The 22,389-nt window shown below is 52.5% G+C and overlaps 2 protein-coding genes across 6 annotated transcripts in view; one reads left to right on the top strand and one right to left on the bottom strand.

Moving 5' to 3' along the window:
• Positions 1-504: 504 nt before the first annotated feature.
• XKR5 (XK related 5) lies at positions 505-22,183 on the bottom strand. 4 transcript variants are annotated; one of them, XM_057505060.1, is made up of 4 exons: positions 21,743-22,183; positions 13,381-13,563; positions 10,742-10,917; positions 505-2,286 (listed from the first exon to the last, which is right to left on the bottom strand). In XM_057505060.1, the coding sequence occupies exons 1-4, from the start codon at positions 21,744-21,746 to the stop codon at positions 2,278-2,280; spliced, it is 372 nt and encodes a 123-aa protein (XP_057361043.1). In that variant the 5' UTR covers positions 21,747-22,183; the 3' UTR covers positions 505-2,277. The 4 variants fall into 4 exon arrangements, 2 of the variants coding, with proteins under 2 accessions (XP_057361043.1, XP_057361042.1); XM_057505059.1 differs by lacking the exon at positions 21,743-22,183 and adding an exon at positions 13,867-13,986; XR_008998653.1 differs by lacking the exon at positions 10,742-10,917 and having other exon boundaries at positions 21,827-22,183.
• LOC118918920 (uncharacterized) overlaps positions 19,892-22,389 on the top strand; it is a 127,621-nt gene continuing 125,123 nt past the window's right edge. For both annotated transcript variants that reach the window (XM_057505053.1, XM_057505054.1), the window contains exon 1: positions 19,892-20,556. The gene's annotated coding sequence lies outside the window, so the exon portion shown is untranslated. The remainder of the gene's footprint in view (positions 20,557-22,389) is intronic.

Raw genomic sequence — 22,389 nt, forward strand, 5'->3', positions numbered from 1 at the left:
CTGGAAAACCACACTTACAACTTAAGAATTAAATTTAGCGATTCAGAGAAAGTGCCTCATTTGGGGGCCTCGCCCAGGAGTCAAGCTCCAGTGCAGCAGGCAAAGGGGTCAGCTGGTTACTAGGAGACTAGTTCCTGTGTCACTCACTCGCTTTCTCGACTTCAGCCAAGGCCAGTGCTGGCCTGGCCTCTTCCCTCACACCGTTAACAGACAGTTAATGAGGCACTGGACCAGGCCCAGGCGAAAACCTTGTTTACAGCACTTCCTCTCCACTTCACAGGCCCAAACATCTATTCTGGGTTCGGGCTGTTTTCCAAGTTGGGTTACATGATGGTAAACAATTTTATTTTCTTTCCTTTTTTTTGGGGGGGTGAGTGGAATTTTAACTGGGTACTTTGCAAAACACAATTTAGAAAGGTTATTTGAAGAAACTGTTAAGTGGAAAAGTTAGGGGTGTAAAGAACTACATGTGGTTATAAAAATGTTTTCCACTAAGCTCGGTTTATTCCTTGGCATTTGGAAATAAATCTTCTCAGACACATTTCTGACTAGTAATATGAAGTCCCAATCAATTTGAGGACATTTTTTACATGGATGATCAATAATAACCTATCTTAATTTAAGGATAAAAACAGAAACTGAAAAGTTCAAGAAATCAATTAGCTAGCCCGGATTTTGCTGAGAAATTTAAAATAGTGCTCATGACTGAAATTTACAGAGCAAATCAACATAATCTGAGGAAGTAAATTAACCCAGAATGACAGAATGACAGGATGGTTCCCATGTAACCTCATAAATTTCCGGCTTGATGCATTTCAAGTCTCTGATTTCTAATAAAATTCTCATGAGAACATAGTATTGCTCCATAAAAACTCCTGAACTCTCCCCATGAGAACTGGATGGTTTATAAGGGCACATGGGTTCACGGCTGTGGTTTATTTATTAAAAATTTCTCAGTAAATATATCATGGTCCACTGGATAGCGCCCCGAGATTATGGGGAGGCCATGCATCCTTTCTGCCATCCCCAAGTACAAAGAAAAACAAGGAAAAGCACGTCAGGGACTCTCTGAACCAGAAAAAAAACTGTAACCCTTTTTCTCCCTAAAGAAAGTTCTATGTGAGGTATTCACCTTTGGCCCAAACAGACCGTAGGAGTTTTACATTTGCCTTAGGAAAGTCTGAACACACCTGCCAGACGCAGAAGGAGGTGTGGTGTCATCCTGGCCCACGCTGAGGCACGTCCTTGTGGAGAGTGCGGGGCTGCCCAAGACTGCTGCCAGTGTTGAGGGGTTTCAAACATGCCTTTGCATGTAGCCAGGAACATGAGATCATGGCTTACTCACCTCCCCTATGCCTACCACTGGGAAAAATAATGTTCACTGACATTGTTCTTAATCTGTGCTCTTCAAACGAAGCCACCGGTTCAGTCTAACATATGCAAAGCACCTGCAATGGCTTCACAGATAGGCCCACCTGAAGCCTGCAGAGAAGGGCTCCTGTCTGACTTGCTGCCCCTGACGCTAGTCCTCAAGAGCTGGGCCCCCATGTTTCCAACACTGGGTCTCCAGGGCCTGGGGAATGCAGGTGCTTGACTAAATATTTTGACAGGTAAGAAGAGGTTTTGGTCCATGGCTGAGAAGAGAGCTTAATGAAGAAATGTTTTAAAAAATAGGCTTTTTTTGAAGAGCAGTTTTAGATTCACAGCAAAATTGAGGGGATGGTTGAGGGATTTCACATATAACCTTTGACTTCTGCACATACACAGCTTCCCCATTATCCACATCCCCACCAGAGGGTATACTTGTGACAGTCAATGAACACTGTTAATACCCAGAGCCCACCGCCTACGTCAGCATCAGTCTGGCAGTGCACATCCTAGGGGTTCAGACAGATGTGTGATGACGTGTGTCCCCCATCAGTGTCACACAGAGCAGGCTCACTGCCCCGAAACCCTCTGGGCCCCCCTGGGCCCCTGCCAACTCCTGACTTACTGTCCCCGTAGTTGGGCCTTTTCCAGGATGTCATAGAGCTGGCGTCACACAGTGTGTGGCCTCTTCACACTGGCTGCTGTCATCAGTGATGTGCATTTAAGGTTCCCCCGCGTCCTTCATGGCCTGACAGCTCATTTCTTTTTAGTGCTGGTTAATAATATTCCATTGCCTGAGAAGACCATTATTTTCACCTCGCAGAAATGAAAAGCATTTTCTAGATTCATGGAATGTAGGCTGAACATGAGAGCTGGAGATGCCAGAGAACTGGTGGCACATTCTGGAATTCACTGTCCCTGCAGAGACACAGAAAATGACTTTTTAAAAATGGCAATGTACCAGGAGCCTGATCCGTAGGTCTCCCTAACAAAAATCATTCCCTTTGGTCCTGTAACAGAAAATGCATAGAATGCAGGGTCCCATGAATGGGCACCTGAGCTTCGTGAATAAGCTGTTTGCTCGATATTTCCTGAATGCTGACCCCGAAGGGCACAGGCTGTTGTGCTCCTTTAATGGGAAGCAGACAGCGGCATTGAACACGTGATCCTCCCAATAAACCCGGAAGCACAGGACTTGAACAAGGGCAGGTCTTGACCTTGCTGGGAAAATGCAGGTTTTGCCCTCGCGGTATGGTCCTGAGCGCGTGCTACGGCCCACACGGGGCGTTTGTGTGTATGACTGAAAGAACGGATTTAAGTGAAGCCAAGCACGTTTACACCGAACCAGGTAAGAGCTGGAGCATCAGCAGGAGGCCAGGGCTGCGGGCCGGGCCGTGGCCAGGCCGGGAGGGGCAGCAGCGTCCCCTGCTGAGCCCACGCGGCCCTGCGTGCGGGGACCAGGGGAACAGCGGGCGGCCAGCCCCCGGGGATGGCGGTGCTTCTATCCCGCCGGGGATACGTGCTTGCAGGAGCGTAGCTTTTCAAGTAAAACCTGAGCAGCAGACGCCTGTCCAGAGCAGCGCGCACAGCATGTCTTGAGGGCCCGTCACCAGGTGGAGCGCAGCGCCTGCATTTCCGCGTCAGTGCCGCGCGGCTCCCCGTGCATCGTTTCCTTTGCATCTTGGAGTTACGTTTGAAGAGCATCATGAATTAGCTGAGAGAAGGCAACGGGCCGCTTATTTCAAATCCAAGCCAAAACGAAGCCAGATTAAGTTTCCTCCGACAGTTATTGAAGATAAATCTCAAAATCCTGAAAGTTTTTACGACCTTACAAAATTCAACTGGGACCCGGGTCCACCTCACTCCATTACTCAGATTAGTCACATTGCTTCCAGGCTGCTGGGAAAAAAATATCCTGACCTCCAAATTCTTGAAACATTTGAGAGTGGGAAGTGGGGTCTGGGTATGAATGTAGAGCTTTCTTTTTGTCACCCACTTTGCAAGTAAACACACACATGACCAACAGCTAGAATCTGGCCTTTTCCCTTTACTGTTCCTGGAAGTGCTAGAGAGAAGGCGGGGGCACCCAATGCTTTCAGAATTCCTATTTCTGTTGGTCACTCAGAAGGGCCATTTTTCCACCCCATGAGCCCACAAGGCCCGAGAGGGGTCTCTGTCCCCGCTGCCCCTTTCCTCACAGATGAGGTTTTGCCTCTCATGCCATAGAAGGTCACAAGACCATGGCAGGATATCCCCCAGACAACTTTATGGCTTTGGGGCAATTGCTGTAAAACATTTCAGTAAAGGCAAGCTTAAGCACCCATCAGGATCCATTGTGCATTTGCTTTAGGGTGTAGGAGCTCACAAAATAGGGTGCCTCTGACCGCACAGGGTGACTCTCAGACCAGACCCTCTCTAGAGGGCAGCTGGGGCATCAGCCTGAGGTGTGGGGCAGAACAAGCACAAGGGTCCTGCCACCTGAGTGAGAGAGTTCATGATCATGGCCTTGGTGGGCATGCGTGAGAATTTCTGCAACCCAGCCAGGCCAGCTAATAGCATCCAGATTTAGACAAGAGGACCGTGAGGCCCAGAAAGATGAAGTGATTGGCAGAGTTAACCAGAAAAAAAGCCAGGACAGAGCCCTCTTATCTCCCCATCACGCTCCTTCCCTCAAAGGCACAGGATGCCCAAAGCTTATTTCTTCTGTGGTTAACCAAACTTTGGGTATAAGGGGGAAAAAAAAAGCAAATCTCTCTTCTATCGGGTGCTCTATCTTTTAAAGTGAATTAAAGACAAAGTGCTGCCTTTAAATCCACGATTTTTGGGTCTGAGTGACATCCTTAATTGACCGTGGTTCGTTGGTTTGTGTTCTCTTAGATTCAGTTAAAGGACATGCTAAGAACAAAAATCCATATTGTCTATTCAGTTCCAAACCTCATCCCCCCGCCCTTCCTCTTTCCATCCCCTGACCCCCAGCTTGATAATTTGTAAACAAATCAGAGAAAAAGCCACTGGGCTGAAAACCTGTCCATGGTTTACTCCAGCTGGAAATAATTGTGTTCCACCAAGATTTAGGCCCCATTTATAATGGAAACCCTGACGGGCAATGTTGTAATTATAGTCTTGCCATAATGAATGTATCTGTGCGGTCAAAGTCATGGATTTTTCCATGGTATTTTTCCATGGGAGATTTCCTCTCTGAGAGATGTTAACTCAAAATCTGGATTATAGCTTTGACTTTAGAGTAGGCTCTCTCCTGGCATTGGTAGAGCTTGAAGTTAGTGATTAGACTGACTTTTGTAGTCACGATTAGCAAGGGGAGCATTAATCAAATTGATGAGGATGGGGGATAAGGGTTTGGAGGTAGAGGAGCATATTCCAGGAAGCTTGTATTGTCTCCCAGACTTTTAACCAGGGAGTGTTTTCTCTCCCCTCCGACTCAGCGGATACAGGCAAGTAGAAAAGGCCAGTCCAGTCAACAGGTGTTAGGGTGACCAGCTGTCTCAGCTGACCTGGGGCTATCTGCTTTTAGCCCTCAAACCTTCCATCCTAAGAATCCCTCTGTGCCCCAGCCCCCAGCCCCGGGGAAACCACGACAGCTGGTCATCCTAACTAGATGGGAAATTAGATAAAATTTGGGAGGACATAAAACTAACCACTTATTTTAAAGACTGCCACCAGACTGAGGTTTAAAGTAAAAATCCTTTCTTGATGCTTAAAAAACCCAAGTGCAGTCAGCATTTATCTTGCGAACTGAATCAGGAAGCAGCTTAAAGGAATGTAGAAACCTCATGCCTGGAATACAGTATGAAAAGCCAAGCCAACCACTGCTCCCCAAACAATGTCACAGGCCAACCTAGTCCCTGGTCTGAGCAGAACGAGGCGTCCCATGGCTCTGAGGCCCTCCTGGGAGGCTGCTGCTAAGTCACCTTCCCTGCACGCCTGTCACTGCTCTGTGGAGGAAAAGGATGCAGAAGGGAAAGAATTGGAGGCTGTTTTTGGGGGCCAGGGTTCCCCACTTGGGCCCCACACTGTGCTTCAAGGGGCCCTGTTTTCTGACTGTCTTGAAGGTCACCCTGGCTGCCTTTGCCAAGTACTCTGAAAGTCACTGGGGGCAAAAGGAAGGAAGGAATATAGCGGCGGAAGGCAGAACGGCTGGCGAAGGGGCCGGAGCCACAGGTCAAGGGGAGCCACCTGACCTCTGTGTAGGGTGTTGAGGGGAAATGGATATCAAACCTCTTTTTTAAACTTATACAAACAGATACACCAGGACATGAATCCTAAACTTATCTCTGGAGTTACAAACGCCGAGGCTTTAGGATATGGACAGAACCGATTTAGGGATTTCTGAACTCAGAGCTTATAGTAGATGCTTGAACTTTCTGCTGCTGTGAATCCTACAGCCACGAAGTCCAGGGTCATGAGACGGAGGAATAGGACGCGAGGAAAGCGAGGCCGTCACCCTGCTGTGGTAGACCTTTGTTCCACCCTGGCCCACGGAAGGCAGGCGTGGCCACACGCCCTGTTGAGGCCACAGAAAGTGGGCAAGAGTGGCTGATGGCCGCATTTCCGCCTGCTCCTCTGGGAATTTCTGGCCGGTGTGCGCACCGCCCCTCCACCCCGGGATGTAACCTTGACCTGAGGCTGGAGGAAGAGCCCCTTAGGTGACCCACAGACCCATCAGTGGAAAAATAAATGCTGGCCGTTTATGCCCATGAGGTTGTTATGCTTTTCTCTGCATTCAAAGCTGACAAATACACCTGCTTTTAAAGAAGGAACACCACCTAATCATATTGTAACTGACTCTCTCTCAGTTGGGTCCCTGCACCGTGGGCATGTGCGGTCAGCGGTGGACATCAGGGTCCTGACACAGCCCCGCTGGCTGCCCAGCCTGCAGGAAAGAGGATGGACGGCGTGTGGAAAGAAATATGCCACTTTCCTGCCAAAGAGATAACCTCATAGTGACGTTGGCATTTGCAGGTACGTTGAGGATTATAAGCATCCATTTCTCACCTGCTTCCACAAAGGGCCCGCAATACCTGACCATTATTTTCTAAAATAATGCAGCTAGAATAGTTTAAAAAGATCAGTAACCACTGAGTTTTGGGAGAAGCTAAGTGTAACGAGAACCCTGAATGAAACAGAATCCTGGGTTTTACCTTTGAGTTTCCTAGAAGCCACAGCAAGAAAAATAAAACAGGATCATATAGTTTGTGATTTTGACTGGACACCTTTTCTCCCTGAGTGCTGTTAGGGAGCCTTCTGTGCATACGTGGGGTTTGTGGTGTCCGCAGGGGATCATAGAAGTGATCTGATCTGGCACCTCGCTTTTCGGCTGCGTGGAGAGGTACTGAGCAGGGTGCTCCCGCTGGGCGTGTTGGGGAGGGGACTCTCCTACCCCCAGTGACCCTCCTGTCTTGCTGGCCTGGGGTCTTAGCCCCCTGGCTGGGGTCAGAGGAAAGAGCTCACCTTGGCCTTCGGCCTCCCCTGTAGCCACAGCCCCTGTGGGGGACTCACACCTGGGGGTGGATGTGAGGCAACGCTGCTCTGTGGGCCTCCGGCTAACTGCCGGCAACGTCGCCTGCGTGCCCACAGGGGCAGGAAGATTTAGGGCCCTGCGGGGTGCCCACTGCTGCTCCCACTCCGAGTCCCCCTGGGCTCTGCCAGGGAAGCTGCCCCTGGGGCCGTGGCCTGGGATGGGGCTAATGTTGGCCAGGGGAGCTGCGGCGGGCTCAGGCTCCTCCCAGAGTGGCCCATGTGTGGAGTCACTGGCCCACCTTCTCGCTGTGAGGACGAGGCATCATCAGCAGTGGCACTGAAGCCTGGTGTGGGGCTCTGTCCTTCCCCCGCCATTGGCCGCCCACCCGCTGCCCGGCCCTGTACCCCAGCAGCAGCCCCGGCTCCCCCCTTCAGGCCGCCCTCCCGTGTAGCTGCCAGCTTCTGGGCAGGGGCTTTGTCGGGATGGTTGCTGGCAAAAGACACATAACATGAGGTTTCCTGTAGGTCAGCCTCTGTGTTGGAGACATCTTGAAACTCAGAGCTTTTCTCTGAAGTCAGGGCTCACGGGGTGCCCGTGGGGCACCTCGCTGGGAAGGCAGGGGCGTGCTCTGCTGGTTGCAGTGCTGGCTCAACCCCCTCGCAGGGGCACAAAAGCAGCCAGGCTTGTCTTCTGCAAAGGCTGCATTGATCTTAGACACATTTCCTGTTTTTAGGGCAAGTTTCACCAACAACCAGTGGTGCTGATGAAAGAAAGAGTCCTCGCCAGCAATCTGGCTTTCCAGCCCAGCCTCTAGGGGGCCCCATTGCAGGCTAGGGGGCTTCCCCAGACTTGTTAGCTCATAACCTTCCTCTGAGCACACGCTTGGGCCCCCCGACACCTCCTCAGCTGCAGCCGTGGCCCCGGGAGAGGACTCTCCCTTGGCCTTGTCATGCTGGCCAGGGCCACAGGACGGCCTTCAGAAGCCCTGCCAGATGTCTGTGGGTTTAGGATGTATCAGGCTGCACTAAATCACCAGGGAGACACTGCCTGAAAAAGGAGAGAATAAAGAGCCCAAGGTCATGTTCTTTGAGAACCTGCATTCTCCATGGTTTGCAGAATCCCAGGTTCTGGAGTTCCGAGTAGAGTAACGTAATTTGGGGTCCGAGACAAGGATCCCGTTAAAACATCGGAACTGGCTATTTGGGGGAGTTTAAGTGGGCTCCATCTTCCACAAGCTGCAAATGTTTCTAACCTTAAAAACAAAAGTTTAAATCCTACTGATTCTATGATTTCTTCCTTGAGGGTGGCTCCAAATGAGCGCTCTGGCTGTGTGTGTGTGTGTGTGTGTGTGTGTGTGTGTGTGCACGCGCGCACATGCATGTGGGAGATGTCTGGTACAAATGTTAATTTTACTTGCAAATAACTGGGTCAGACACGCAGAATTCAACCATCCACACACAGGTTGATGGGTTCCAAAGCTAGGGGAGGGGGAGGGGAGGAATCGTCTCGAAAGCAGGACTGCAGCGGGGGTCAGGCTTACCCACCAACACCGCACACGAAGGGATTTCCACGGGCAGCGGCACCGCTTCCTTTGTGCACAAACATCTTAAGGACATTGTTGTCAGTTTAATTTATTTTGATCCGAAGTGTTGACTACGGCAATAATGTCTTTAACAGAGGGCTCCAGGGACCTCCCACATTATATCCAGCTTCCTGTTGTACTGGACCGAGTGCCTGGTTTCAGACGTTTGCTATAAACAGCACGAAACCCAAACAGGCGCAGGGGAAAAATAGGAGGGTCAGGAAGTTGCAGCCTGAAGGGGCTGGCGGGACCCTCACACATGACCCCCACCCCCTGTGTGTCTTTGGGGGATGACAAGGGGTGGGTGACAAAGACGGCCTCAGTCGAGGGATGGAAACAGGATTCCCACTGATGAGAGTCGGCTCCTCAGCACGTGGACATGCCTACGCTGTTCTGTATTCTCACCAGTGCGGGCAAGGTGTCGGGATACGGGCACCCTTTACAGGGAGCCACCCAAGGCCACAAAGGGGAACTAGGCCCCCATCAGGCAAGTCCTGAGTACGCGTGCAGGGCCATGGTGTTGGCACGGCAGGGTCCTCCGCTGCAGCCCCAGGCGGGTGCAGTAGGTACCCGGGAGTGCCGGTCAGGGAGACTGAGTCATGAGCCCGAGCTGCGCCTTGAGGGCCTGTGGACTGCCTCCAGTCCCTGCGTCATCTCCCGCCGAGGTGGCCCCCCGGGGCCGCTTGGGGGCAGGGGTCCAGGCTGCTCCAGGAGGAGGGGAGCAGGGCCGGTGTGCTGTGCCTGACGCAGACATTCCGGCTGCTTACAGCGCGGGGCGTGGGGTCCGGAAGGGCCCTGCCCACAAGCGAGGGCAGCCCTGCCCCGCCTGCCCCCCGAGCTCCGTTCAGTTCCTCACCGCCACGTGGGGACGGCTTCGCCACCCACCGCGCGGGAAGCCCCACTCCTTGGGCTCAGCCTGGGCGGCTTCCTGCCTTTGGAGTTAGTTCATGGCAAAGAAGCAAGTTGCAGGAGGGAGCAACTCCGGAGGCCCCACTGGGTCTTGCGATCAGAAATCCACCCCGCCCGCTGGTCCACGATGACCCCTGCAGAAAGTCAGTGGCCCTCGGCGGAAGGATGGGGTCCTCCAGCCGCACGATCTATGAGGGTGAAAGGGGAGTGAGCACCCGGGTCAGGCCCCCGGCCCCGGGGACGCCCCTGCCTGGGATCTGCAGCAGCCGCCTCGGGTGCTGGAGGCTCTGTCCTGGCTGGTGGCCCTCCCAGAGGCGGGCTCGGGGGCCAGGGGGGCTGCTCTGTCAGAGGGGGAGCGTCCCTGTTCTCCCTGCAGCTCACTGAGCGTCTGCGCCATCCTGAGTACCCAGGGGTGAGGGCACAGCGTGCGTGCCTCCCTTCGGCGAGGCGGGCTGAGAGGAGCTTTCGTTTCCTGCTTGATGCATTTCGGTCTTGTGTGCCTGCGTGCACGTCTTAGTCTTACGACACAGTACGGTATCTGCATAGCTCACAGTGCCACCAAGTTCCAGTGAGCAAGGGTCACAAACTGTCACAACTTCACATTTTCCCCCACGTATTTGCCCCTTTAAAGGTAAAATTGGCCTGTGGCCACCAGGTCACATCACCGGGACGCGTGTTTGCTGGCGGAACGCGATGCCATCCTGCAAACCGGTGGCCGCTCTCACGGAAGGCTCGTGGCTTATACACTTTGGTTTCCAATTTTTAAATATAAAAATAAAATTTTTAAAATAACTGAACAAACTGTCCATACTCCAAAGATGTTATATTTTAAATACTTTGTATGAGACAGCTTAAAAAACGGAATCCTTGTACAGTTATGCTAAAAGCCTTTGAAAGCTTTGCCATGGTCTTTCATTGGCATCATTTTAACTCCAGGAAAGTCAAACAAGGAGAGATTTTAAAACATCATTAGGAGCTGCTCGCCCCGTGCCCTGCGCTCTGGGCGGTGGCGTTTCAAAGGTTCAGCAGGCAGAGTTCAGCATGAATGGCATTGCCCAGCAGCCTGGTCTGGAGAACATGGGCTGTCATCTCCCTGCTGCTTGCATCAACCCCATCTCATCAGTCGTCTGGTCCTGTGGAGGCCAGTTCTTAAGTCTGTCTCAAATGCTTGGCCTTTGTCCTGTCCTCCGTACCGACACTTGCCTAGTGCTGCCTGGGTCCCGCCGCTCCTTCTGTCCACACTGTCTGCATCTCTGCCGCACGCTGTTGCTGGGTGACCCCGACACCCGCAGCTCACAGCCTGTCCTCCGTACCGCACCTCAAACAGCCCACAGCCACACACCCACCCCGACATCCGCTCGGTACGGACAGTAAGAGTTAGGGTTAGCGGAAGCCGTCCTCACCACTTGCCGTGTAGAACGCGGCCATCCTGCTTCTGGAAGGGCTGTCCCAGCAGCTGAGGCAGCAGACGATGCACACGGCCCCCGCGAGCAGGTCGAACCGCCGCCAGTGGCAGGTGCTGTCCACGATGTCACTCTGCTGTGCCTGAGCCAGAATGTCGTCACCAGCCAGTGGGCGCCTGGAGAGAGGCAGGCCGCGGAGGTCAGGGTCCACACAGGGCGGCGGCAGGGGGGCAGGATGGAAACCAGGGCTTGAACCCTCCCTCTGACTGCTGCCGACTTGGCATCCAAGAAGCAAGGTCGAAATCCAGAGAGACTCGAGGGCACAGAAAACCAACGCGCTTTACCTTGGCACACACTGTCTCACTCGGTCCCCACAAAGGGGAGCCGATCTGATTTGGGGGTGAAAAAATATCCAGCTTCCACAACACTTCCCAAATATTAGTACTTATGCCCTTTAGTTCCAGAAAGCGTTTAAGGAGGCAGTCATGAAACTGAGACCGGCTAATTTTCAGCCGCTGTTTAAGAGCTGAGAACCTTCACATTCAAAAGAAAGGCGTTGCAGGCAGCTGAGCCATCTTTTCATTCCTGCACTGTTGGAATAACATACTGGAGTTTGAGCTGATTTCTTTTTTTTTAATAAGTAAAAAAAGCTAGTATCTCTTTTCAGAAGTCCAATATTTTTTCAAAATGTTTCCTTTCTACCTATAAATGTATTTGTCGTTGCTCCAGGCTCAATCTAAATATTTATCAATATTTAAATTGAGAAATAATAATAACAGTAAGGATTCTATGACAACAAGTTATCACAGTAAAAATCATCTTAGAACACAGCGTTCTGCAGTGTGTTCCCGGATGCCCGGAAGGGTCCCCCTGCTTGGCAGGGACACAGGCCTCCTCCAGGGCATCAGGCAGACTCCGTGGTCATGGGTCATGCCCAGGTGTGCCCAGGCAGGGGGAGAGGGCCAGTGTGGGTTCAGCAGGGATGTCCTGTTTTAAACAGAGAACACGGCCAACATTCAGCATTGGAATGAAGTGGGGGCCTTCAGAGACTGTGGGCAGCGCTGTCGTGGGTGTGGTGTGTTCGTGTACGGGGTCAGGGGAGGCAGGACCCTGTGCCTCCCTCCTGGCTCTGCGGAAAGGATTTCAGCTCACGACGCAGGACTGTCTCCTGAGCAGCCGCACAGCTCGCCAAGCCGTGCCTGGAGCTGGCCAGGCCAACAGCGCGTCGCCAAGGAGAGCTACCGGGCACGGCCCTCCCTGTACGCTCACGGGCTGGCATCAGGCCTCCTGCTCTCGGGCCTGGACTGCCCGCAACTTCTCTGACCCAGCGCTGGGCCTGCTCTAAGAGGCTGGCAGCTCCCACACCCTTCCTCCTGGCTTCTCAGCTGCCACGCACTCAGTCCGGGCTACTTCCTCAGAGAGAGGCCACGGCGGGGAGCCTCCTTGTGAATGCAGACCCCCGCTATCCAGCCGCACGTGCATGAGGCCCCCCCCAAGAACCCACAGGAGCCCAGTCAGCCCCCCAGAACTGGGGCTGATGGTTATAAATGGTTTTAAGGCACTAAGTTCTGGGGTGGCAATTCAGCTTTACCTCCAACGACAAAACCCAGACACCGTACACTCTGAGGAACAGACCCAGACTGATGGCACGAGCCCCCAACACAGCCATCCTCCAGGGCTGCTGGCAGAAGAGGGCAACCCACGGCGTGCGGAGGTGACTGGGCTTCAAGGGGCCCGGGGGCCGGGCACAGCACACCAGGGCCCAGGACAGCACCAACCAGGAGGGAGGCAGACGACAGGGTCTGTGGCGCGTCTAACCTCTCTGTCAGCCTGGCTTGGAGGGGGCCTTGCCTCAGCAGGCACCCGGCCCAACAAGTCTGGGGCAAACCCGCACGGCTATGCACACGGAAGGTACGCAGAAGAGACACGGTGCGTGCTCCTCCCCGGTCTGGGCTCGGCCCATAGGAAGCAGGTGTGAGGGCTCTGATGTGCCGTTCCACCCCAGACGTACTTCGGGGGAGCCACACAAAGGCACTTTAGCCAAGGAAATAAAACCAGAGCATCAGGCTGTGCCAGGCCCTCTGATGAAGATGGAGGGGAGGCCAGTGCAGACACGAACTTCAGGTATTTAATGTAAGCGTGTACAAATGTGGACACGGAGAAGAGAGGGGAGGGGAGAGAAGCAGGGAGTGACCGAGCGAGAACGGGAGAGAGACGGACAGACAGACAGAGGGGCCCACGCCCTGGACAGCTGGACACGCGTGTGTGGCCTGGATCGTTCTGTGTCCACACAGCTCTTGGGTGCCTCTGGCGGCCCTGAGCCGGTCTAGTGACTGAGGATACAGGGGAAACACACACACTGATCTTACTAGGAGGCAGCATGCAGTCCCTTCCCAAGGCTTTGTTGAGGTGATTTGACTACCACAATTTCTGCCTTATGCACCGACCCCCGTGAAGGAGGCCACTCCCCTCAGCCCCCTTGAACTTACCAGTCCAAACAAAAGCCAACTTACCATCATCCTGCAGTAGTTAGCTTATGCTGCCCTAATTCTCCCAAGCTGGGGAGGTCTTAGACTGGGAGGGTTTCTGTCTGCCTGGAGAAGCCGGGCAGTCTGTGCTGGGCAGTGGAAGCTTCTCACCTGGCACCATATCCGTGCAGTCTGACGCGAGGAGCACATACATCTGAAGCAGCAGGTGGGGCCCAGTCTGGATCAGGGCTTCCAAGAGCCAGAAGGCTGACCGGTCAGCCTCCAGCAGCAGCCGGCCCCGGCGGGGGGGCCTCTCAGCCCTGTGCCAGGACAGTTGGCGTGGTGTCCCAGTGCCTGAGGAAGAGAAGGCAGTGTGATGCCCAGCCAGCCCGCAGCAGCCTGAACAGGGCGACCCCCTTTCCTAGCTTATCATTCAGGGGCACGCAGCATTCCAGAGAATAACCTGCCACACCTACACACTAGTCCCTGAGCTCCAACTGCACACCTAAGATGTCAGCTCTAATCCAAATGCTGCATGAGGCAGTCCTGCCCAGCGGGCCCACGTGTGGGGGTCTCGGGGTGGGCCTACAGCCTGGCCCAGGACGGTTTGCAGGGTGCTCTGAGCCCCACAAGACTTGGAGCCAGCCCGGAACACACCCGCACCCAGAACCTCTGGGATGGACTGAATGAGCTCGTTGCAGTGTCGCACGTTGTCGTTGATGTAGCCCATGAGGAGAGGAGAAACTCATCTTTGTCCTCAGGATGGAGAACTTTTTGTGCCTCTGGACCTGGGTCGGGCAAAGAACAGAATGAGGCCACAGAGGGAGTGGGCTGGGGATGGGGAAGGTGTGGCAGGAGACCAGGTGGCTGGCTGGAGAAGGGAAGGTAGGGCTGATGCGGCCCAGGAGGTAGATCAGGGCACCAACTTCCGGGTTATGGGGTTTTTATTTTGCTATGGAAAACGAATCTTGCAGACACAGGTGGGCTGCCTTTGGGGTGCAGGATAAGTGTGCATGTGCATATGTGTTAGGACTGAATGTCTGTGTCCATCCACAATTCCCGTGTGGAAGCCCTATTCCTGTGTGGTGGGATCAGGAGGTGCGTAGGTTTAGATGAAGTCACGAGGGTGGGGCCCCATGATGGGTTTGTATCCTTGTAAGAAGAGACAGGAGCAGTGCTTGCATGGACTGAGCAAAGGCCATGTGGGCACACAGCAACAGGGGGCCATCAGCAAGCTAGGACGTGGGCCGTCGCCAAGAACCAACCCTGCCCGCTCCTTGATCTGGGAGTTCCAGTCCCCAGAAATGCGAGGAAATAAACGTCTGTGGTTTAAGTCACCCAGTCTGTGGTGCTTGCAGTCAGTCTGGCCCATGTAACCAGCAGGACCATGTGTGTGTGTATGTTTACATGTGCATGTATGTGCTGTGTGAGTGTGTGTGTGCATGTGCTGTGGGCGTACTGGAGAGAGGAAAATCAGCAGGGAAGCTAAGGCAATACTTCAAGCCGTAGCTGATGCAGGGCCGAGTGAGAACTGGGGACGGTGGGCAAGCAGCAGACGAGGGAGGTCTGGAGAAAGGCTTTGCACAGAAGAAATGAACACACACAGAAGATGTTTCCTCTGCAGAATGTAGTGGGTGGTCTTCCCCCAGGGCTGAGTGGGCTTGCTCTGAAGGTCCTTCAGGAACGTATCAACTCAAGAGAAAAATGAGGCAACGATCTCGTTTCATCCCATTTCCGGGAAACCTGTACAATGCTCCATCTTCCAAGCGCTGTCTGGAAGGTGACATGGGTCATCATCCTTTACCACTGGGACAGTGTAGCATGGATGAAACAAAGCCACTTGCCAGGTGATCTCAGGCTGTGGACTTTGGGTTTTCACAGCAGATTTCTCCCTTGCCCACCAACATGCCCTTGGTTACTTGTGAGCAGGAACAAGTATGACTGCCAGGCCTGCTTGCAGCACACGGAGCCCACCCAGTCCATTTGGAATTGTGCACATGTCCAAGTTAATAAAACCTGGAAGTCATTTAAATGCACCTACTCCTGACTCAGCGTTGGATGCCCCTTTAAAGTCCCCCGAAAAGCCCCCCGCGAGGGCCCACCCGAGGACTCGGGCTGTGCAGACAAGCTTCACTGATGTCTGGCCAACACTTCTACGGCCGGAGCAGAAGGGGGTCCTCTTTGAAATGTCTTTCTTCATGGTACCGAAGGCCCAGAAAAGATGCTTAAGAAAAACAATCTTCTTTTTTCATGAATTGGAGTCCTGGAGTGAGCTGGTTTCTCACGGAGTCTTTGATGCCACGATCTCTGGCACAAACAATGTCGAGAAAAATATGAAGCCAAAACGTGTAACCCTAAGGGCAGCCTGTCACTTGCCTTTCAGCCTCAAACTATTTGTTCTTGTTCTGCGCTGGCCTCTGATCCTACCTCCCTGAGGCCGTCATCCCTTCAATGTGAAATTTCACTGGGCTTTTCCACCTACTGGACACTGCAGACAAACGCAAATGTAGTTAAAGATGTTCTCCAGAGCCCCTGGCGAGCTGGGGAAGGAAAGCGCCCACGGGCATGTGAGAAGTTCAAGTAGGAAGGAGGGTGCGTCCAAGTGAGGGGCATATGCGTCAGCGCTTTCTGGACATGTTAAAACTTGAGATAGTGAATAGCTCAAGGTTTTCAGCTATGGCTGTATGTTTTGGGTTTTTTTTTCAAAGTTTTTTTTTATTGTGGCAAAATACTTATGTCGCAACTCAACCATTTTAAGTCTACAATTCAGAGGTATTAATCTACATTTAATATTAACAATAGATTATTAATAATTTGTAATAATTCATAGTTGCGTGACCATCACCACCACCCATCTCAAGAACTCCAGCCATTTTGCTGAGCTGTAACTCTGCCCATTAAATGCTGATTCCTGTTTCCCCTCCCCACAGCCCCCCGCACACATCCCTGGATTTCTGTCTCTGGTTTTGGTTACTAATGTAATTGGAATCAGAAAGTGTTTGTCTTTTTGTGACTGGCTTATTTTACTTAGCAAAATGTATGTCCTCAAGATTCATCCCTGTCATAGTGTATTGCAGAATCCCCTTCTGTTTTAAGGCTAAATAATATTCCACTGGGTGCATGTACCACATTTTATCTTTTGTCCGTGGGTGGATTCTTGGACTGCCTCCACCTTTGGACTCTTGTGAATAATGCTGCTGGGAACACGGCGTATGATATCTGTTCATGTTCCTGCTTGTGAGTCTTTTAGATATTTACCCAGGTTTGGATGCTGGGTCACACGGCAAGTCTGTTTAATTGTCTGAGGAACGTCCATACCATCTTCCACAGGGGCTGCAACAATTTACATCCCCACCAACAGTGAACAAGGATTCCAATGTCTCCACCTCCAACATGCCAGGCTTGTTTTCTGTTTTGTTTGTTTTTTTGATGACAGCTATCCTAATGGTGTGCGGTGGTATCCCACCTTGTGGTTTTGATTTGCACTTCCCGGGTGAATCATGACGTTGAGCATCTTTCATGTTACTGAATATTATTACTCTCCGACAATCATGTCATATTATTGGTATGGTTGTATTTTGCATACTTCTAAATATTATGTTTCTACCCATCTATGCCGAGTTTGCCCTACCTATCCTTAAGTTCACCTCAACTTTCCTTTAAAGAACTTTCCGCTTCTACTAAAGAAACATTTCTAAAACAAGACATGTGATAAGGATGAGATGAGTTAGATGTGCTTCTCATACTGAGTGCAGATGGCTTTACAGGCTTACAAAAATTAACAAGATGCTGGTAACATATAGCACTAGAATGGAAATAGAGTAACTAAATAGGAAAAAGCAACTGGCTTTGTTTAAATAAGAGGTCACTAATATCAGGGTCTCTTGAATGAGTCACACTTAACATTAATCTAGTGTGGATTATTTGGAATTAAAAAGAAGACATCTATGTTTGAATTCTTGCATTTTTCATAAGCTGCCTCAGCAGGTTTGTGTGTCACTCGGTTGTTAGTAGATCCTTCCGGATTATAGTATGGTCACTTAAAAGAAATTTCTTAAATGCTATTCAGTATTCTTCAAAACACATTGTTTTGGCTCCTCCCAGAGGTGTTTTTTCTGAACTGCAATTTGCCTGCGGCTTCTCTGCTGGCCCCGAGGTGAAGCTCTTGCAAAATCCAGTGAGCCTTGGTTTCAACATACCAGGTCACCCGGCGTTTTCTCTGTGAGACCCCAACGTGCTGGTTTCACGAAGAGGCTGCTTTCTATTTTAACTTTCAAAGCTTTTTGCTAAGGCAGTGGATTTCCATTTGTTTGCCTTATTCTTTATCCCAGAAGCACTACAAAGCACGTAGCTATGTAAGCTTGCACTGGCTGTTATAAACTTAGAGCCAAATATCTGGCTCCCCTTGAACAATTGTACATTTTTTTGCTTTATCTTGTTTTTTAACATTTTGTCCCTTTTCCTGACTTTTCTCCTTTCTGTTTTGTCCCTTTAAATTTATGTATTTTTAAAGTCACCTTATTTTTTTGAAATGAGAGAGATGACTAATTGTTTCTCCTAGTTTCTAATTTTTGTGTCTCTCCTCACTTACCCATTTTAGTTTTTTACTTAATACCAGAAAATCATGGCATCATTTAAGAAACTTTTGAGGGAGCTTGGGGAAGACAAGAGTGCGGAGCGGCCCCTTGGACACCAGCAGCATGAGTGTGGACACATCACGGGCCTGGCACCATCCCCATCTCCGAAGAAGGCCCTGGGTCGGCCTGGCCTGAGGATCCCCACAGAGCCCCGGAAGAAAGATTTATCTGGCAGTTATTCAGGAAGCTTCTCTTAAGTGACTGGCATTGACCTGACTCTGCTTTGGAGCTTCAGACGTTTGCTGGAGGACCCGGCTGAAAGGTTATCTGTCCTTGAGGCCACACACTTGCATGTTAGTGGGTTTCTTACTAGGCTGGGCTGAGGGAAGAGGTGAAAATATGTAGTCTTGTGTATGGTGCCCAGTAGAGGCTCCAGTCTGTGTGAGTCTGCTGGAAAACCATCTGTGCTCTCCTTCCTCCAGGAAGAGTCTGCTCATCTCAGAGGAGCTGCACTGCCTGAACACAAAGGCCCAGCTTTGGGCAAAACTGCTGTGGCGGCAAATATGCTTTTGGTGCCTTTAGAGATACAGGGTCGCAGCTCCTCGGGCCCAGAGAGATTCAGGGAGTTGCCTGATGTCTGTCAGAAGCACCCTCTCCCTCCTCCTTGAGATTCCACTCCGGGTGTGAAGGGACTCATTCCCTCCTTAGCCAGAAAACTTGCTTCCGCACCTCCAGAGAAAGCCTCGGGAATGGTGGGGGGGCAGAAGCCACAGCAGAGCCGCGATCTGAACCTTGGCAAGGATGCCTCCAACACCCTGCCAGTCCTCAGCGTTCGCGACTTAACGCTTCAGCTGCATGACTTCACGGATTGGATGCCCCAAACTCTCCGCCTTTTTTTAATCCCTGGCAAATTGTATGGGATTATGAGGCAGCTCAAGTGCTGACATTTGCCATTCATTTAAACTCACTGCCACATCTCTCCTGACCCTCCAGGTATCCACATACACCCAATGAGAATGGAGCCTGACCTGCACAGGGGGAACCCCAGGTAAGCCTGCAGGCTCGAGGCCCAGACAGGCAGCTTGTTTTTTTATGGAAAAAAAATTGGCCCTGGCTCCCAAATGGCTTTTCTCTGCATTAAAGTTTTAATGCAAATGTCATAGGCCCAGTCCACTGCCTAGTCTGCAGTTAAATCTACACCAACCTTCTTTGACTACGGTTGTAAGCAAGTCACTTTCTATGGCTCTAAAAGCTCGTCCAAATAATTGAAAGAGTGGAAGACAAGATTTGGCTGAAGACAGGTAAAAGCTTTTGAAGGGTCACTGCTGCTTCCGGAAGGAGCCCCTCGGAGCTCCTCTGAGCTCCCTCCCAACCCTGAGCTTTTATGACCCTGAGGAACGCACACATGCATTATCAGTGCAGCTTCGGAGGTGAAAGGCCACCTGCCCTTACTGCCTCCACACGCCGAGCTGCAGGAGGTGAAGCATGACCCACAAACAAAGGCCTGGATGCCCATCTGCTCGGGACCACACATAACTCAGGCCTTGGACCAGAAGCCAGGCAGCAGCCCAGAAAGGGCCAGCTACCCTCAGAGGAGCTGCCCTGTGGTGACGTAGTGCCCCATGGAGCCAGAGCCTGGGGGACGAAGAGGAAAGACCAGAGAGTTAGTGGGGGGTGGGGGTGGGGAAGCAGCCAGCACAGCCGCCCTACCACCAGCAGGGCTCTGCCAGACCCAAACCTGAGCTGGAGCCACAGAGCCAGCAGGCAGAGCAGAGGGGCAGTAAGTGTTGGGGCTCTCCAGGGTCCCCAAAAGACCAGATACGCAATCGCATGGGACAGTATGCACAAAAATACCTGGATTCTAGTGTGTGCTCAAGAACGCTAACCTCCTCTCTGGGGATTTATTTGAGGGTGGCAGGTGGAGTAGCATAGTGGAAAGAGACTCATCTAGGTTGGGGTTTATCTGCGCTCCCCAGTCAGTGACAGTGGGGGTGGCGGTTGTATCTGTCCGGCTCCGGTAGGTGCATGAATTCAGTGATCGCTTTTATGACTAGTGCTTGGGTTTTCTGGTATTAAAGTTTACACTGGATTTGTGGGCACAGAAAACTGAGTGGTAGTGGAAACAGCACTGCCCTGGTGTGCAGTGACCGCTCTGCGAGTCGGGAAGAGGGGCTGGGGCTTGCGCAGCCATTCCTTGACCCCCAGGCGCTGTCCCACGCTCTGACCAGCTGGGTTTCGAGCCATAACCTGCACACCAGTGTCCCCAGCACACACACGAGGCACTTTCCGGCCCACGCAGAGGACTGTGGAGGCCCAGGCCATTTCCAGCGGGGAGGGAAGGAGCGGACGAGGTTTGCAGGACCACGAGGGTGGGTACTGACCCCCGTCCGGTCTTGGCTCAGCAGGTCCAGGGCGCTGGACCGAGTTTTGGGGGCGTTTAGCTCTCCAGCTGCCGCTGGGCCCGGGTCAGCCCCGTGCGCCTCTGAGCCGGGCAGCAGCGCCTCCAGGGGCACAGCTCTGAGCGGCGTGGAGGGCACGGCGCCCTGGGGGACAGAGCTGGGGCCTCGTTCAGGCCCCCACTCCGGCCCGCCGAGGACCAGGCTTCTGCCGCGGACCAGAGTGGGCGGAGCCTCCCCTCCGGCACCCAAAGGGTTACAAGTTCAGATCCGAGTGGCGCCCAACAGCACAGCCATCTTCCGCGGCGGGGTCCCCCTGCAGGCCGCGTCCGGCCCGCCTCTGAAGCCCGAGGAGGCCCGGGCACCCCTAGCAGGTCTGGGCAGTGCGCGCCCTTCTCGCGCCCGCGGCACTGCGGGGCCCCGGGGCCTCTCCGGCGGGGAGACGGCTTACGCGGGCCGGGCCCCGGGAGGGCACCGTGCGCCCCGGGGTCTGCGGGGGGCATCGGAGGGAGGGGTGTCGGAGCGCGTCGGCGGCCAGCGGCGGGCGGAGGCCCAGGACCCACGCGCGCCCCTCCCCGCGCGCCCCTCGGGGTCGGGGAGGCTTCCGGCCGCGTGCCCGGGGTGCCAGGGAGGGCCGACCGAGTCTTCTGATTCCGGAGGGAAAGCGCGGATCGGGCCGGCCTCTGGACGGGGGCGGAAGCGGGTCCCTGGGGTTCCCCAGCCTGTAACGCGCCCTGGAAAGGAGCTGGGCCGGTGGCGCTGACTGCGGGTCGGCGGGAGGTGCTCGGGCCGGTCACCCCTCTGCGGCCGCGAAAGGCGGCCAGGCCCAGGGCAGGGCAGGAGCTGGATTCCAGGCGTTAACTGGTCCCTTAGGACTCCTGCCGGCCTCTTGACGGGTCTCTTCCTCTGCATCTCACCCCCAAATCCATCCTGATCCCTCCTACAAAAGTTTTCTCCAGGTGAGGAAATAAGACTCTACTGTGCAAGAAGTTCTATATAGCTTAATGTTGTTATAAAATGGCTAAATGCTCAAATCAATCTATACATTCAATGCAATCTCATAAAACATTCCAACCGGATTTTTATGAAATGTAATAAATACATTCCAAAATGTTACATGAAGAGGGAAGGTCCACACATTAGCCAGTTTTTATCAAAAAGGTGGATAAAGAAGGATCTTTGCCCTTCCAAATATTAAGACACACCAGGGAAAAGTCATATTTATAAAACGTTCTGGTTTGGGTACACAACAGATATGAAACAGAATGGGGTGCTCAGAGGCAGACCTGGGATTATGTGCCTTAATATATGACCTGTCCTGGCGCCACGTGTCAGTGGAGAAAAGACAGACTTAGTCGGTGTGTGAGAAACCGAGCTCCTTAGACAGAAACGGGAAAACTACCCGTCTCCCTCCGGAGGGCGGCCAGGCTGTTACAACACCATGCCTGGCCTGGCGCCCTCTGGGGGACCAAACCCTCCGAGACAAAGCTGCATTTTATATTTTCATTTCGATACCATCCATACATCACTATCACCGTATTTCAGCCCACACAGACTTACTCATTTATGTGTGTATTTGACAAGTGGTCATCAAGAGCTGCTGAATGCCTGGCACTGTGTGGTGGACAGTTTATATTCCAGTACCTGTTCACGCTGAAGCCAAATGCTGGTATGTGATTTCAGCATTCACTCTGGCAGCGCTTTAAGGCTAAGAAATCCCACAAAAGGATTTCACTGGGTTGGCTGGTGTGACTCCTGCTGATGTCTTGATGCCAGAATGGCGTAAGCAGCCAGCACACTGAAAACCAGGGTGTTGGCCGCAGCCGTGAATCATGAATCTGCTACAAAGAGGGATTCATCCAGTTACCAACTTGTTGCATAGAGGAGTTTCCAAAACTTTCTTTTGCACCGTGTCTTCACCATATTAGTTTTGCTGCTATGATTTCCCTCCAATGTCTGTTTTGTATCTCATTCAGGCGTTCTCAAATGCCCAGTTTTCCATGTCAGTATGTGAGGCTGCCCTTAAGTGACATTCATGACCTCTGTTTTTGCGGGGTGTGTCTGCCTCCACTCCCCATTTGTTCCCACGTGTGTTCCTGTGCTTATGTCTGACCTGCCTCCCTGTCCCCATGGTCCTACTTGTGTCCTCCTTTGCATCTCTGGTGGCGAAAGGACTTTGTTGAATTGTTTGAGACAATTTAAGGTTG

The sequence above is a fragment of the Manis pentadactyla genome, chromosome 7 (genome assembly GCF_030020395.1).
Source record: "Manis pentadactyla isolate mManPen7 chromosome 7, mManPen7.hap1, whole genome shotgun sequence".
In the NCBI taxonomy this organism is placed as follows: Eukaryota; Metazoa; Chordata; class Mammalia; order Pholidota; family Manidae; genus Manis; species Manis pentadactyla.